General features: G+C 39.2%; 2 protein-coding genes across 2 annotated transcripts in view; one reads left to right on the plus strand and one right to left on the minus strand.

Moving 5' to 3' along the window:
• The window catches only part of Cerkl (ceramide kinase like), a 96,252-nt gene that overhangs the window by 18,472 nt on the left and 61,876 nt on the right, over positions 1-15,904 (minus strand). The window contains exons 4-5 of the mRNA XM_028884599.2: positions 13,467-13,530; positions 6,436-6,578 (exon numbers count right to left, since the gene is read on the minus strand). Coding sequence (XP_028740432.1) covers positions 6,436-6,578; positions 13,467-13,530 — 207 coding nt within the window. The remainder of the gene's footprint in view (positions 1-6,435; positions 6,579-13,466; positions 13,531-15,904) is intronic.
• Positions 6,730-12,710, plus strand: LOC114703739 (tubulin beta chain-like). Its single transcript, XM_028884610.2, is given in 4 exon segments — positions 6,730-6,757; positions 11,867-11,988; positions 11,990-12,160; positions 12,162-12,710. Coding segments are annotated over 4 exon segments (822 nt in total). The 3' UTR covers positions 12,663-12,710.

The raw sequence follows: 15,904 nt of genomic DNA on the forward strand, positions 1-15,904 counted from the left end.
CCACAGCTGGATATTAGGTGGAGCTTGGGGGATCCTGTGGAAGAAGGAGAAGAAGGATTGTAGGAGCCAGAGGGCTTAAGACACCACAAGAAAATAGCCCACAGAATCAACCAATCAGGGCTCATGGTGGCTCACAGAGACTGAAGCAACCATCAGAGAGCCTGTACAGATCTTACCTAGGTCCTCTGCAGATATGTTCTGGTTGTGTAGCTTGGTGTTCTTGTGAGACTCCTAACAGCAGGAGCAGGGGCTGTCTCTGACTCTTTTGCTTAGTTTTGGGATCCTTTTTCTCCTATTGGGTTTCTTCTTCCAGCCTTAATATGAGGGGATGTGCCTAGTTTTATTATAGCTTGACATGCCATGTTTGGTTGATATCCCCGAAAGGCCTGCCCTTTTGAGGAGGAGTGGATCTGAGGAAGAGGGTGCATGTGTGGCAGGGGACTAGCAGAAAAGGAGTGAGGGGAAACTGTGGTTAGGATACAATTTATGAGAGAAGAATAAGTGAAATAATGAGAGAGGGGGGGAAGGAGAGAAGGAAAGAAGGGAGGGAGGGAGGGAGGGAGGGAGGGAGGGAGAGGACAAATTTCAACCAAAGCTACTTAAGATGTAGAGAAAGAGAAACCCTATTTACCATTGGTAAGAATGTAAACTGGCATAGCCACTTTGGAAATCAATATGGAAGCTTTCCAACAAACCTAAAATAGCACTACCATATGACCCAGATATATAAGCCTGGGTGTATTCTGGAAGTACTCTAAGTTAACTACCATAGAGATACTTGCACTTCCATGTTTACTGTGGCACTATGCACAATAACCAAAATGATCCATCAGCCTATATAGCCCCAACAAATGAATGGGTAAAGAGGATGTGGAATACAGACACAATGGAGGTTATTTAGCCACAAGAATGAAATTCTGTAACATGTGTTCTCTTACACACACACACACACACACACACACACACACACACACACACACACACTGCATAAGAGCAGAAATTAGAGAGTAGTATTGTGACTAACAGGATGAGGAGACTTGGGAGAATAATGAAAGCTCCATGTCAAGGACACACCTGCAAGTCCATGCTCATGCACCACTCTTCACAATAGCCAAGATTTAGGATCAGCCTCTATGCCCAAGATATGAATGCATAAAGAAAGATGTCATATATATTTATAAAAGAATGCAGCCTTGTAAAAGAACATAGCCTGGTGATTTGTGCAACGTGGACAAATGTGTAGGATATTATGTCAGATAAAATGAGACAGACAGGTATAGAGAAAGAAACACTGTAAAAATCTCACTTAATGTGGAATCTGAAACAAAGGAAAAAACTGAACTCACGGAAGCAGGGAGCAGGTAACAGTGGTGGAGAGATTGGAAGTGTAGTGCCATTCTGGTCAAGGACACAAAGTCCATGTCAGAATATCAAGAGTTCTGTTGTAAAACATGGTGACTACAATTCACGTGTAACATGCTTGAAAATTGCTAAGAGTAGAATTCATTTTCTCACACATAAGAAAACGATAACTATGTGAGGGAGTGAATAGTGAATATGGTAATTAGTCCAATTCAGCCTTTCCACGGTGTCCAAAGCATGTTGTACGTTTAATCATGAACAGTTTTCAGTCCTTTCAAAATGAGCGAGGAAAAGCCATTTAAACTGAAGAAAAACCTGTTTCCCAAGCCTCACATTAGATACAATGAATCAATCTACAGTTTTTAAGAAGCCCAGGTGAATTTTATAAAGGCGCAGTCTATGAATAAGCAGTAGCAACATCACCTGGTTCCTAGGTTTCACCTCCAACTTGTGATGTGAATTGAATATGTGTGTGAGCACACATAGTGGACCCAGGTAAATGTTTTCACAAATGCACAGGGTGATTTTTACACTCTTGGTCTGAAAACAGGTAGTCTAGAATGCTTTATTCTGGGGACCTTTGACTAGAACTCTCCATCAACTTTTGGAGCCTACTGCCTAGGTATTGTTCATATGGTTCATGACGAATCTGGAATTATCCAGAAGGAAAACAAATCAGTTTTTTCTTGCTGCATCAGATTTAAGTAAAAGCTTTGGAAAGGAGACATACTTAGAGGGGGGGGGTCTTTAGTAATATTGATTGTAGAATTTCATAATGTCATTTCCTCCATTCCTGGGGTTGAAGAAGACTGTAAAACCATTCTTCTGGAAAGACTTTAAGATATACAATGTAATGATGTTAGTCACAATAGCTATGCATGATGCATCGTGACTCAAGAAAAGGGAAGACAGCTCCCCATGATCTTGAAGTGTGATGAGTGTTCAAGCAATATCCTTTGGAGATGCTAGAAATCAGTTTGCTTCATGACCTGTCAAGTTGTGCAACTGTCCTCCAACACAATTTAGTTGTCATTGGAAGCACAACCAGATGTCAGAAATCATTCATCATCTACATATTAATGTGTTACCTTTAATCTTTGGACATGAGTGTCTTTAGCACTCTGAAGAAAACATAAAAGTTCATGAGAAAGTGCATTTGACATCATAAAATTACAGATAATATTTTTTTTCCTCCAGGAAATTGTATGCTAGTTGAAAAGATGTCCTCACTACACTGTTCACATAAATAGCAGAAGGTAAACATTTTAATTAGCAGGAAAAGTTATTTTTCTGAACACCACCAGTAACTTTGCCCACCAGCCCCTCCCCCACACCTGCTGAAATGTGCTAAAAACAAAGAGCTGGGTTGAGATGGTGGGGGGGGGGCGTGCAGCAGTTCATGAAAGAGAAAGTGAAACCCTGCCTGGTAATGTACTAGGCAGCACCCACAGAAGCAATAAATAAATGAATAAATGAATAAATAAATAAATAAATGAAAAAAATTGTCCTTGGAAGTGCAAGCACTTCTGCAGAACAATTAACTTAATTAACCAGACAGCATGAATATTCATAAGGCTGTTAATGTCTCCTACATCCAAGCAGATAAATGTGATGTAATGACTTCCTAGTCAAGCATATCTAAAATTCTCATGAAAGCAGCACCTACATATCGCTTCTTTGCCTTAAATATCATAGAAATTAACAGTCCCTCGGCAATATCTTATTCTACCCAAATTAATTGGAAAGCATGAAATTTATTTATGCAAACTCTACAGGAATATATGATTCAGAGCCATCAGTGTGTGGATTAGGTCTTGTTTTACAACAACCGGATTGCTTTTTTATTTTTATGTCCTCTCAGGCTTCTCTCACTATCCCCCATCCCCTTCTAATCAGACTCAGTCTGTATAGTTCCTTAGCACCAGTTCCCATAGCAACAAACACAATTCCTAATGGCCAGCAGTTCAAATACTGGCTTTCCTACATCTGATACATTGGAGTCTGAGGATAATTCAGCAGCTTAGTCTGTTGGCTCAGTGGAGTAATTTACTAAACATTCTCCCTCTGGGTGTCTCTCTCCAGGAGGCAAATGGCTTCAAAGGCAGACTCTGTCTACTCAGGGGCAGCTTGGAAACTTCCTGCCTAGCTCTTGTTCCCATTCTTCATCAAAAACCCTGACTAGGCATAGCATCCCCGTATTAAAACACCCCACACATGACTTTCCCATTCCTATTAGACAGAATTAGCAAGCTGCAACTCCTATCCAACTACCAGAGTTTGGCAGCCTGCTGTATCTTCAAAACAAAAAGATGACAATGCCATTCCTGGATATAGCCACTGAATAACAGGATATCTTCAAATTATAAATAGGCTTTGAAATTAAGGGGAAAAAATTCCCAATACCTCAACATTATGCATTTGTAAAAATTGGTTACATAATATAGACATAATGACCAATTTTTATAAGCAGCTCCCCTCCATGTCAAAAGCACACTTCTTAGAAGATGCCCTTTCCATTTCTGAGCTATGGTGGTTAGTGAATGACCTCAGAGATCCAAGTGCTAATGAGAAGAACTGCAGCCTGGGCACATATACTGCCGGGAAGCTTCCACCAGCTACAGGCAGAACTACTAAAATGACCCTGAAGGTCAAAAAATAAAACAGCATGAAACAATGGTCCAAATTGCCTCCCCTCCCCCCTTTTTGGTCAAGGCTGTTTTGTTGTCTTCTTTGAGAACATTATTGGTTTTTGTAAGTACTTTAAATTGTCAGGGTATATTCTAAACTCTCTCACCCTTTAAATGATTGGCCTTGTAAAAGACTCCATACTTTACAAAGGCATTTGGATCTGTTCTTTTTTTTTTAAATGATATTTCTATAGTTATCTACTGAATAATGTATGTACTTGCAAAATCACAAATATGCTTCACAATAATAAAACCCTAAAGCTAATCCCTTAGGGAACCACTCACATATTAAACACATAAGTAGAGCTATCTCTACAATAGCAATTCTAAATTTATGGCATGGATATGGTTATTAAACAGAACATTGAATTTTCTTTTTTTTTTTTTTTTTTTTTTTTTGGTTTTTCGAGACAGGGTTTCTCTGTGTAGCTTTGCGCCTTTCCTGGAACTTACTTGGTAGACCAGGCTGGCCTCGAACTCACAGAGATCCACCTGGCTCTGCCTCCCGAGTGCTGGGACTAAAGGCGTGCGCCACCACCGCCCGGCTCATTGAATTTTCTTTTAAACACATACTTTTTTTATTTTCATAAGAAAAATGTATTTTCCTGTTTTTGTCTTAACAATTATACATAATGATTTTTTATTGGTTAGTTCTATGTCAACTTGACATAAGCCAGAGTCATTTGGGGAGAGGGAATGTCAATTGAAAATGTGCCCGACCAGATTGGGCTGTAGGCATTTTCTTGATTGATGATTCATGTGAGAAAGTCCAGCTCACTATGTGTGGTGTCACTATTGGACAGGTGGTCTGGATGCTATAACAAAGCAGGCTGAACAAGCCATGAGGAGCACGCCAGTAAGCAGCATTCTTCCATGGCCTCTGCTTCAATTCTTGCTTTCAGGTTCCTGCCTCAAGTTCCTGCCCTGACTTCCCTTCATACTAGACTATGAGCTTTAAGCTGAAATAAACCATTTCCTCCCCAGATTGCTTTTGGTCATGGTGTTTTATCACAGCAATTTAAACTCTCTTTAAAATGAAAAAGTAACAAATTCCCTTTATGATTGTTCAGTGGAATGAGTGAATTATGTACATAATAATATATTCTTTCCTTAACTGTACATAGTCTTGCTCTGTTTCACTTGCTTTGATCTCTGCTTTCTCCACAAGTAATTCTGCATCCTGTATCTAAATAAATTCTCTTGGACTAGGCTCCATTGAATGGTTTCCCTGACCTAAAACATCCCATAATTTCGTACTGCTTCTCAGGTCAAAGTCAGACCCCTTTCTGTGGCATGTATGCAGAGTGTCCATCAACTGGCCTACTATTACACTCCATCTCCTATCAAAGGCTCCCTTCCTATTCTTCAAGCGTTTCCAGGGTTTGCCTTCATTTTTATTATGGTGGAGCCTATATTTTAGGTGTTCTGTATATTCACACAACTTAATAAACATTATTGCATATTCCCCGTGCTAAGGCACTAGAGATATTCTTGGGATAAGAGATGAGGAACCTGAGAGCCTTGAAGGAGACTGCCCTCCCGGACTTGGGTTCTCTCTCCAGGCAGAAGGAAGTTACCTGTTGAAGTTACAGTTGCCCAAGTTTTACATTTTACCTCACAGGACACTGTAAACATCATATGTAGAGCAGCCCTGCTTTGAAACTTCCCATCTGGTTCTGGGTGTCACTAGACTTTTTCATAGTGAAATAAAAATTCCTCTGATAATTGCCCAAGTGTCTATGCACATCAAACTTCATAGTACAATAATCTTGTAATCAAGTGGATATTATATATGATTCTTCTAATATAGATTAGAAAAAAATGAGGCTCCAAAAGATTAAATTTCTTGCCCTATATTTTACATTTGCTTGTTGAAATGCTGGGCATTGAGTGAGGCTGTTTCAGAACCAAAGACATTTGAGTATTATTAGGAGATAGGAAATGGAATTACAGAAGAGAACATTGTACAGATTTGTTTTTGTCAACATGGCATGAGCTAGCACTATCTTGGAAGAAGGAACCTCGATTGAAAAAATACCTCCACATCAGACTGGCCTGTAGGCAAGTCTGTGGGATATGAGGTATTTTCTTCATTAATGAAGAATTAATATGGGAGAGTCCAGCCCACTGTGGTTGGTGCTACCCCTGGGAAGATGGTACCCAGTTGTAAAGATAGCTGAGAGAGCCATGGGACAAGCTAGTAAGCAACACCCTTCTGTGCCTCTGCTTCAGTTCCGGCCATGGCTTCCCTAAGTGATTGACTGTAAGCCGTAAGATGAAATAAGCCCTTTTCTCCCCAGCTTGTTTTTGGTCATGATGTTTTGTCTTTGGGATAGAAGACAAAGAGGACAGGGAGCAGTTTAATGAATCTGCAGCTACTCCTTGCCTGCTGGTATTAGGCCAAGAGGAAGCTGTGCTCCAATGGGAGTCAGGAGGCAGTCCATCTCCACCCCAGCATTCTTCTGAGCTCTGAGGAGCAGTGCGTGGGCTGCTTCACTAGCAGATCCATCTCCACCAACACAGACAACACTGGAAACAGAGAAGCAAGCAGAAGAAAAGAAATTTGTTGAATTCATGAAATTTAGAATTTAAAACATTTTCTGACCTTCCTTACATAGTGTATATGACTGGGTAGTGGATATGATCACTCAAAATAACCTCAAACCTTTAGTAAGGGACAATGGCTCAGAAGACACAGCACTACACAGGTACAAATGATTAATAAAACCAGACCCTTCACAGTTCTCCATAGACCAAATAGTTTGAGCTACAAAGTAGTAAACAGTGAATATCCCAACTCACATCTAACCAGCATTTGCTTGTTAACATCCAAAAGCATGTCACTCCAAGTTTTTGAACTTTTATCTGTTTGGTTTCAAAATTTCCCAATGTTTTATGAACTCTGTAGAAATCCTTATCCATGACCATGTACATGCTGTGTGTGATCTAAAAGGACCATATAAACTCTTCCCCCACCACCACCCCAAAATATAATTGAGCTTGAAAGAGCTTGATTCTTATATACATAGGATGGCAACACATGACTACAGGTGACAGCAGCATAGTTATGTTCCTCCTTGCTAGAGTCAGGGAGGGCCTTTCCATGCCCATTCTGCCAAACAAACAAACAAATAACCTGTAAAACTCTGCCATAATATAGAAGTTAGGAAAATCCTTTGAAACAAATCCAAATTATAACTGTAACAATGGAGTAAGTGTAGATGAATTTCTAGATGGTCTTATTAAATGAAAAACACAGAGCCAAATACAGGGGTGAAAGCCTTAGAGATCAGAGAAATAGGAATAGCCACCAGCCCACCTTACCTCACCAGCTCTGCAGCTTCCAAATTTGAGCCACTTCCTGTCTTACCCACTCCTTTATTGCCTTGCTCTTCTGCCCTCTCATTGGCTCTTAGCCCAGCTACCTCACTTCCTTGTCACTGTCTGTCTGTACAGACCTCCAGGTCTCTATGGTTGGTACTGGGATAAAAGGTGTGTGTCACCATGATTGGCTCTGTTCCCTAGTATGGCCTTGAACACACAGAGACCCTGCCTGCTAAGTGACTGGATTAAGGGATTGTGCTGCCTGACTTTGCTTACTTAAAATGGCTGGCCTTTTCCCCCTGATCTCCAGGCAAGCTTTATTTATTAAAGCACAAATAAAATATTACCACAAATTTCAGCACAAATAAAATATCACCACAAGTAAGAGTGACTAAGTACCATTAGTGAATATCAGTTAGTGGATATGACTGCATACATATCAGACACTGTTCTCAGCACTCTCCTGGTATTAACTTATTTAAGTGATAGCTGCAGATAATAGATAAATGATAACCTCAATTTACATATCAGGAAGCTAAGGCTTAGAATGACTAAGGAGCTTTCCCATGGTCACCCACTAGTAAGTATCTATCACTCAATTTATCATTTCCATTCTATGTATGAAATCCAAAGAATATAGCCTTATGGGAATTTTATTACTTTGAAAATAACTTTGAACCAATAAAGTCAACATGAAATTGAATGAGTTAGAAAAGAATATACTGATTTGTGTTAACTACTAGATCACTGTTAATCTTCATCGTCAACTGCATTTAGGATCACCATGGATACAGACTTCTGGTTAAGTCTATGAGTCTATTGCTAGAAAAGTTTAACTGAGGAAGGAAGACTTAGACTGTGGGCAGCACCATTCTATAGACTTTCATCCCAGACTGAATACAAATGGGAGAAAATGGGTTGAGCACCAGCATTCATCCCTCTCTGCTTATAACCATGGAAATCATGTGACCTGCAGCCTCACATGCCTGCTCCATGCCTTCCCACCATGAAGATGGCACCACCTTCAAACTGTAAGCCAAGTCAAGCCCTTCTTCCCTTAAGCTGATTTTTAAAAAAATTCTGAGTATTTTGTAACTTTACAGGAAAAATAACTAATATAACTAATCAAACTGTTAAGACGGCCTCCAGGTAGATGACATAAATGAATGTATTTACTATAATTATGGGAAAGAAGAAAAATTCACCCTTTTGCAATAAGTTACTTTACAATGAAAAGTTACTCAAATGACTCCTCTGCATCTGTTAAGTCTTGCTGTTCTCAGGTGAGAAAACTTGGCCACTGGACTCAGTAGAATGATTCTTTCTAGAAAAGTAGAATCAGGGTACATTTATTTCCTTTTCTAAAAGAAAAATAACACAGGTTTTTAAGGGATTGCTTGCATATCTTCTATCACAATCAATATTATCTTTGAAATGTTGAAAGTCAGATTGTTTTCTGACTCAGAGTTTGGCTTAAAAAAAAAAAACCTTACTATTACAAATACCACAGTTAAATCTGAGAAAATGTCAATGACAGCCAAGTAACATCTACATTATAGTTTATATATCTAATAGTATTATGAACAAAAGAGTAATGCTGTATAATCCAGAAAATTACACACACACACACACACACACACACACACACACACACACACACACACATGCACACAAGAAAAGCAAAGATTAATATACTAACAATTTCATAAATGCTACAGGTTGGTTTAACAGTGTTCAGTTTATAGAAAATGCGCCTGCCATGGCTTCTAGTCAGCACAGCTGACATCATTCTCTTCTTTGCCCTTATATAACTTTTTTGTCAGGCCATGTAAATAAGGGGCAATATGGAACCCAACCTCCCCCAAGTTTTAGCCATGGATCCCACAGTGTTTGCTAGAACACACTGGAGTGGGACAGCAGCTGTCATTGAGTGTTGATCTGCTGTTTCTCTTGGCTTTCGAAATATGTCACAATGTGTCTTCACAGAAGCATATGGAACTCGTTTTTAAAAACTCTAAAATCTTAGGAAATAGTATTTCTTAAACATCATCTAGCAAACTGTTTCACTTTGCTGACTAAGCTGCCCTGAAGCTTTTTTGGACTGCAGCTTCCCAACCTCCTGTCTAGAAGCCATGAATAACTTACTAACCACTTCCAATCAATAACTCCACTGCTGTCAAAGAGGGACGCCACAGGCTGAGCTCCTGGGGGAATGTGATTCCACCACTCATCAAAATGAAATGGCACGTTCGGCCACATCCCATCTTTAAGTCTTTTGTATAAACTTTTTTCAAAAATATTCTTATGGCCATTCTTTTTTTTATTACTATTATCTCATATATTATATCCTGACCTCAGTTTTTCCTCCCCCCTATCCTCCCAGTCCTCTCCTTCTTCCCCTCTTCCCTGGATCCACTCTTCTTCCTTTTCCTTCAGAAAAGGGCAAACCTCCCAGGAATATCAACCAAACATGCCATGACACGTTACAATAAGACTAGGCACATTTCCTCATATTAAGGCTGGACGAGGAAACCCAATAGGAGGGATAGGGTCCCCAAAGCCTGCAAAGAGTTAGAGACAGCCCCTGCTCCCGATGTTAGGATTTCCACAAAGAACACCAAGCTACACAACCATAACATGAATGTAGATGACCTAGGTCAGACCCATCCATGCAAGCTCCCTGATTGTCCCTTGTGTCTCTGCAAGCCTCCATGAGCCCTGGTTAGTTAATCCTGTGGACTATTTTCTTGTGGTGTCTTTGAACCCTCTGGCTCCTATAATCCTCCCTCCCTCTCTTCTGCAGGATTCCCAGAGCTCTGCCTAATGTATGTCTGTGGGTCTTAGGATATACTGTGAATAACGGTGGCACAGAACTGTGGGAGTGGCCAGCCAACGACTGGACTAACTTGAGACCCGTGCCATGAGAGGAAGCCTCTGCTTGGCACTGCCTGGAGGGCCAGAAACCAGAGTCTGGATAGCTTGGAGACCTAGGATAGAACCAAATACCACCAGAAAAAAAAAGTGAATGAAATGAGTCTGAATGATATTCTGCTATACTCATAGACTGGAGCCTAGCATAACTGTCATCAGAGAGGTTTCATCCAGAACTGATGGGAGCAGATGCAGAGACCTATAGTCATTCTTTAAACAGGTTCAATGAGAGATATTTCCTGTCTGAACAATTCTTGTTAGAGATTTGTTCTCTTGAAGTGTTTGTTGAAATAATCATGTTTCCACTGTTTCACAACAGTCCATGTATTTCTAAGTAAGGGGAATTAGAATTACCTTTAATTAAGGTAGTTACTCCAACCACACCAGCTCCTATTAGAAAAGCTAAATCCATCAAAATAAATGAACTATTTAAAATATTTGGAACATAGATTACTTCTAATAGATATTTAAAATCATTATACACCCAAAGTAAATCAGTATACCATAGGATTAGAACAAATCAATGGACTTACTTAGTTCACACAACAGTTTTAGAATGTGTAGTAACTAAAAGCTTTATGTATCTTTTAATATCATAGTGCAAAATAATTTCCACATGGGAAATAAATTAAAAATTAATACATTTATGTAAAGGGAAAAAAAACCCTTTCTCTGAATTTGAGCAATCCTTTTTCCTTCTTCAAAGCCATTCTAGATCCCCAGATGGTGTAATCACCAAGAGAAGACACTGACAGATACCACACTCATCAGAGCGTCTCATACCACCAGTGAGTAAGTTCAGATTTCATATGTACATCTGCTACCCTGACTTTTATTTATATAACCAAGGTCCAAAGCAAAGACTTAGAATGAAGCCATGATCTTCTTATACTTGTAGCTTGGGACTTTGGACCACACTAAGTCGCTCATTTGGCATAAATTTCCCAAACACATTTTTTTAAATGTACACTTCCAGAATCATTTCCTCCTATGTAGCCTATTTATCCTTCTGCTCACTTCTAGGTATGAAATTATACAGTAATTGCCCACCTTGTCCTCTTGACTGTCAATGCTTTTATAGTATAGCCATCTAGCCTTCTTATGTACCCTTTTGTTTAATCATGTTTTACCTTCTAAATTTTATGCCTCACTAGGCACTACTTTCTTTTACTGCAATTCAGTGCTTTCTTTGATGGTAACAATACCCTTCATGCATCTTAATATTTCCTTGGAAGCTTTAAAGCTTTCTTCTTATTTTGGGGAAAATGAAGATCAACTGCCTTTCAAGACCTCAGTGGTTCACTGGTCTTTTCTTCCCTTCTCCCCATTGCCATGTGGCAATCATCCACATATCATCTTTTAACGCTCTCAGATAGCAAGTCTTGCATAAACACCCTCCCCAAAGTAATACGTTTTCATTATATACATTAATCCATTACATTTGTAATCAATTCTGTATCTCATTTGCCTTGTTCCTAATGTTCAAATGCCAGTGAGCAATTTCAGCACACTCCAGCAAGGCATTACAAGCAAGTTTCCAATGCCTGTTATGAATGTCTAAGACATCTGCTTCTCCATGCTCAAGCTGACCATACCCACCAAGGGGGACCCCAACCACCTGGTGTCTGGCACCATGAGCAGTGTCACATCACTCTGTTTCCCTGGCCAGCTCAACATCAACCTGGCGAAAGCTGGCTGTGAACATGGTGCCTTTCCCATGCCTATATCCCTTCATGCCCTGCTTTGCCCCCACCTCACAGCCCTGGGAAGTCAGCGGTACAGTGCTCCTAACAGTGTCCAAGCTCACACAGCATATATTCAACGCTAAGAACATAACCACCTGTGAACCACACCATGGGCCGCTACCTGATCATGGTCATTGTCTTTCGGGACCCAATGTCCATGAAGGAGGTGGACAAGCAGATGCTGTCCATCCAAATCAAGAACAGCAGTTACTTTGTAGAGTGGATTCCCAACAACATCAAGGTCACCATGTGTGACAGCCTGCCCTGGGGCCTGAAGATGGCCTCCACTTTCATTGGCAACACCACCATGCATCCAGATGTGTTATCCAAGAGCATCTCAGAGCAGTTCCTGGCCATGTTCCACCACAAGGCCTTCATGCACTGGTTCTCAGGTGAAGGCATAGGTGAGGTGAAGTTCACCACAGCTGAGAGTAACATAAATGACCTGGAGTTCCAGCATCAGAAATACCTATATGCCATGGTCAAAGATAGGGAAGAGGCTTTTGAAGATGATGAAAAAGAGATCAATGAACAGGGGGTCTTAGGATGCTCTGTGCTTACCCCTAGTATGGGAATGGTGCCCTATCTAAGCATGTCACAGGTCCCTTTCTAAACCAAACATACCACGGTTTTCCCCAGGTTATCCAGAGCAGTGTTTTGCTTTAGCAGAGAATTGACGGTCTCATCAGATCAGAGAGATTTTGTATCTCTACAGGCCATACAGGGCTCAAGAAAGCAACCACCTTCCAGTTAGGTGCCCAGCCATCAGCACTATCAGGGGAGTTAGAATAAAGACTTGCTTTTCATCCCTGGTGATAAAAACTAAAGCCACACAGTGTTGCCTTAATTGATATGTAATATAGAACTATGTGACAATCCATTCATAATAAAATGCTAAACCTGTAAAACAAAACAAACAAAACAAAACCATATCTACTTAGTCAATAAATTATGAGATAATTAAAACCAGCATCTTTTATTCATTCAGAAAATAGATTTTGTTGTTACAAAATATCTATTCCAATCAATCACAGCAAAATTCACTATTGAATAGCTATTCTTGCAAAAGAAGACCACAGCATTGTTACACTGTATGATGAATATAATAGTTCTCATCAATGTTCTTCTTTATATTGACATGGTAAAAGCCAAACACTAAGGATTTTAAGTAAAAATATATGCACGGTAAGTATAGGGTTTCTTGATATTTATAATTTCTCTTTTTGATTCGCTATGTCAGGTCCTTAGAGATGGATGACCATGATATATTAGCATTAATTACTAGCATATGTACATGAACAGAGCCTAATTCATTATAATGCTTTAAAATGATCAGTCCCAAATAGGTGACTAAAAGCTAAGAAATTTTTTACTAGTATAATTTTTTATATATATGCAGATTAAAAATACAACCTACCCATCAAATCCTTGGAGTTCACATTCGTCAAGCAGGGACAGGGCATGCCCTTCATATTCTGTTACTATTAAATTAAAACAGAAAATAATATTTTAAACAACAATCCACACTTTTTAAGCTTGGTTTGGCAAAATATTATGTTCAAAACATATGGTCAGGTCATAAACAAGTATTTATTCTTGAATATTTGAACCATAGGAAAAAGGATTAAATATTCATTGTCTGGTATTTTATAGCTTTATGTAAAAGGTGACCACATAGTTGTTGCAACTATATAAGTTATTTAGGGATGGATATCCAACACACAGTGTTTAGGGTGTTTATCGTGGTGCCTGTGTGTTTAGTTTTCCCTAAATAAGACACATTTCCTTTCGATCAGAAGCTTGGGAACAGGAGTATTTTGAAAATACAGCATATTTGCTGGCATTGAACAGTCAATGTTAAATCACTTTGGCAACCTTACATGAATAAATTAGTTGAAAGGTTAGTATAAGATTTACATACCAGAAGAACATGTATCTAGAGATGCTAGACTCAAAAAAAAACAAAACGGAGCTGGATGTGAAAATACACAGTAATGCCAGCCCAATGATAAGAAACCCAAACCCGGGGGGAAGCCGGCATTACAGGACCAGAGCCCAGGTCCACAGAGGAAACGAGTCTGTCACACCGCATCTCTGTTACCACAGTCACTAATATCCCGTGCAGCACTGAAATGCCAGTGAAGACAGGGTGAGTGGGCACACTGCAGATGGCACCGAGCATCACAAGCGCATTTAGCATTTTCTGGGGCATCCCTGCCAGAAGAGGCAGCCCAGCTGTATCCACCCATCAAAGATTTCTGCTGACTGACATGACACTGCGGATGGATTTTTTTTGTGTAAGAATGTGCATCATTATATGCAAGATTACATTAATCTTTCATGCCTGTCTGTCCCTGGTGCCAGCAGTGTTCAAGCTTTTCCTATGATGTTTTTGGGTATTGTTAAAAATTATTAGTCTTGGTGTCTGAGAGAATCATTCTATATCCAGCATTGTTACATTGTAATTCTCCCCAAGCTTATTCACAAGAACGAAATCCCTGATAAATTCCAATCAGAGGAAAGATATAAGAAAATTTAAAATATCAATATTAATAAAGTTGCAAGGGTACATTATCATAAAAGATGTGTGCTGATAACTCATTTACAACCATATGCATATAATCATGTACAATCTTAAAATGCAATGTAATAAATGTTCTTACACATGTTCAAAATCACTAAGGTTGTTATGAAGAAACACATAGGTTGTGAAGCAAGTTTTCACACTTGAGTTTTATGCCAAAGCTTACTTTTGAACAAAATTTTCAAATGTATTATAAAATTCACTTTAAAGTTATGTTTGGGCTAAATGTTTTTTTTTTTTTTTTTTTTTTTTTTTTTTTTTTTTTTTTTTTTTATTTAAGTGAGAGTTAAAATATCCTGATTTTTTTTCTTTAACATCTCAACTGGCATTTGATTATATACTAATGTAACACACCTAAGTATAGGAATCTTAAGGGATATTGAATAAATTAAAAAAATAAATCACATTTTTTTTCTGAAACAAAAAAGGAAACAAATGAAAGAAAACTGACTAAGAAATGTAGAGGTGTAAACTGTTTAATAGGATGAATAAAATATACAGCCTCTAGAGAAACTTAACATATTCTGGTGACAAAAGCATCTATGACATGAACTAGTAAAACGTGATGTAAAGGAAAAGAACACAGGGAAAAGGACAAACTGTGATGACTATGCAAGGTAGAGAGAATCAAAACAAGTAACTAGACAAGCTCTTGTGGGCTCCATACTCAGACAGAGCCATGGTCATCCCACCACAAATAATCATGAAGAGGGTTTCTCAACAAAACTCTTTTTTTTTCTTTACTATGATACTGCCTTCCCATCTACTTTCCTTTTCCAATGAAGTCGGCATTCTGTGTCCTTTCAGTATTAGAGATTGGGAACCTGCCCTTCTCTGCTCTTTACCTCAGCACGCCTCCACTTCAACGTAAACGTTACTACCTCAGGGCACTATGTCCAGGGCAAATAATGACCATAATGAATTTGAAATAAAACCAGATGCAATATGATTTAGACACAAAGAAACATGTCTTGGTCTGGTACTCAAATTTTGCTATGGGATAGGATACTGAAATACTATTTTTTTCCTCTCCGACAGGCATCCCAGTATGCTCAAAGCAGACCCAGACCAGGACGCTCAACTTCTAGCACCTTTCATAACTTATGCCCCTACCCCATACACATGCTTTGTGACTGAATTTCTCCAGATGGCCTAGTTTTCTGCTGGGTGAAATAAGGAACGAGAAAGCTACAAAAGTAGAGCCACGTAGAACAAACGAGAAAAGAACACAGAGTCACAAAGGACCAGAAGCCAAGAGCATGACCACATAA

This window comes from Peromyscus leucopus, chromosome 4, assembly GCF_004664715.2.
Source record: "Peromyscus leucopus breed LL Stock chromosome 4, UCI_PerLeu_2.1, whole genome shotgun sequence".
Classification (NCBI taxonomy): Eukaryota; Metazoa; Chordata; class Mammalia; order Rodentia; family Cricetidae; genus Peromyscus; species Peromyscus leucopus.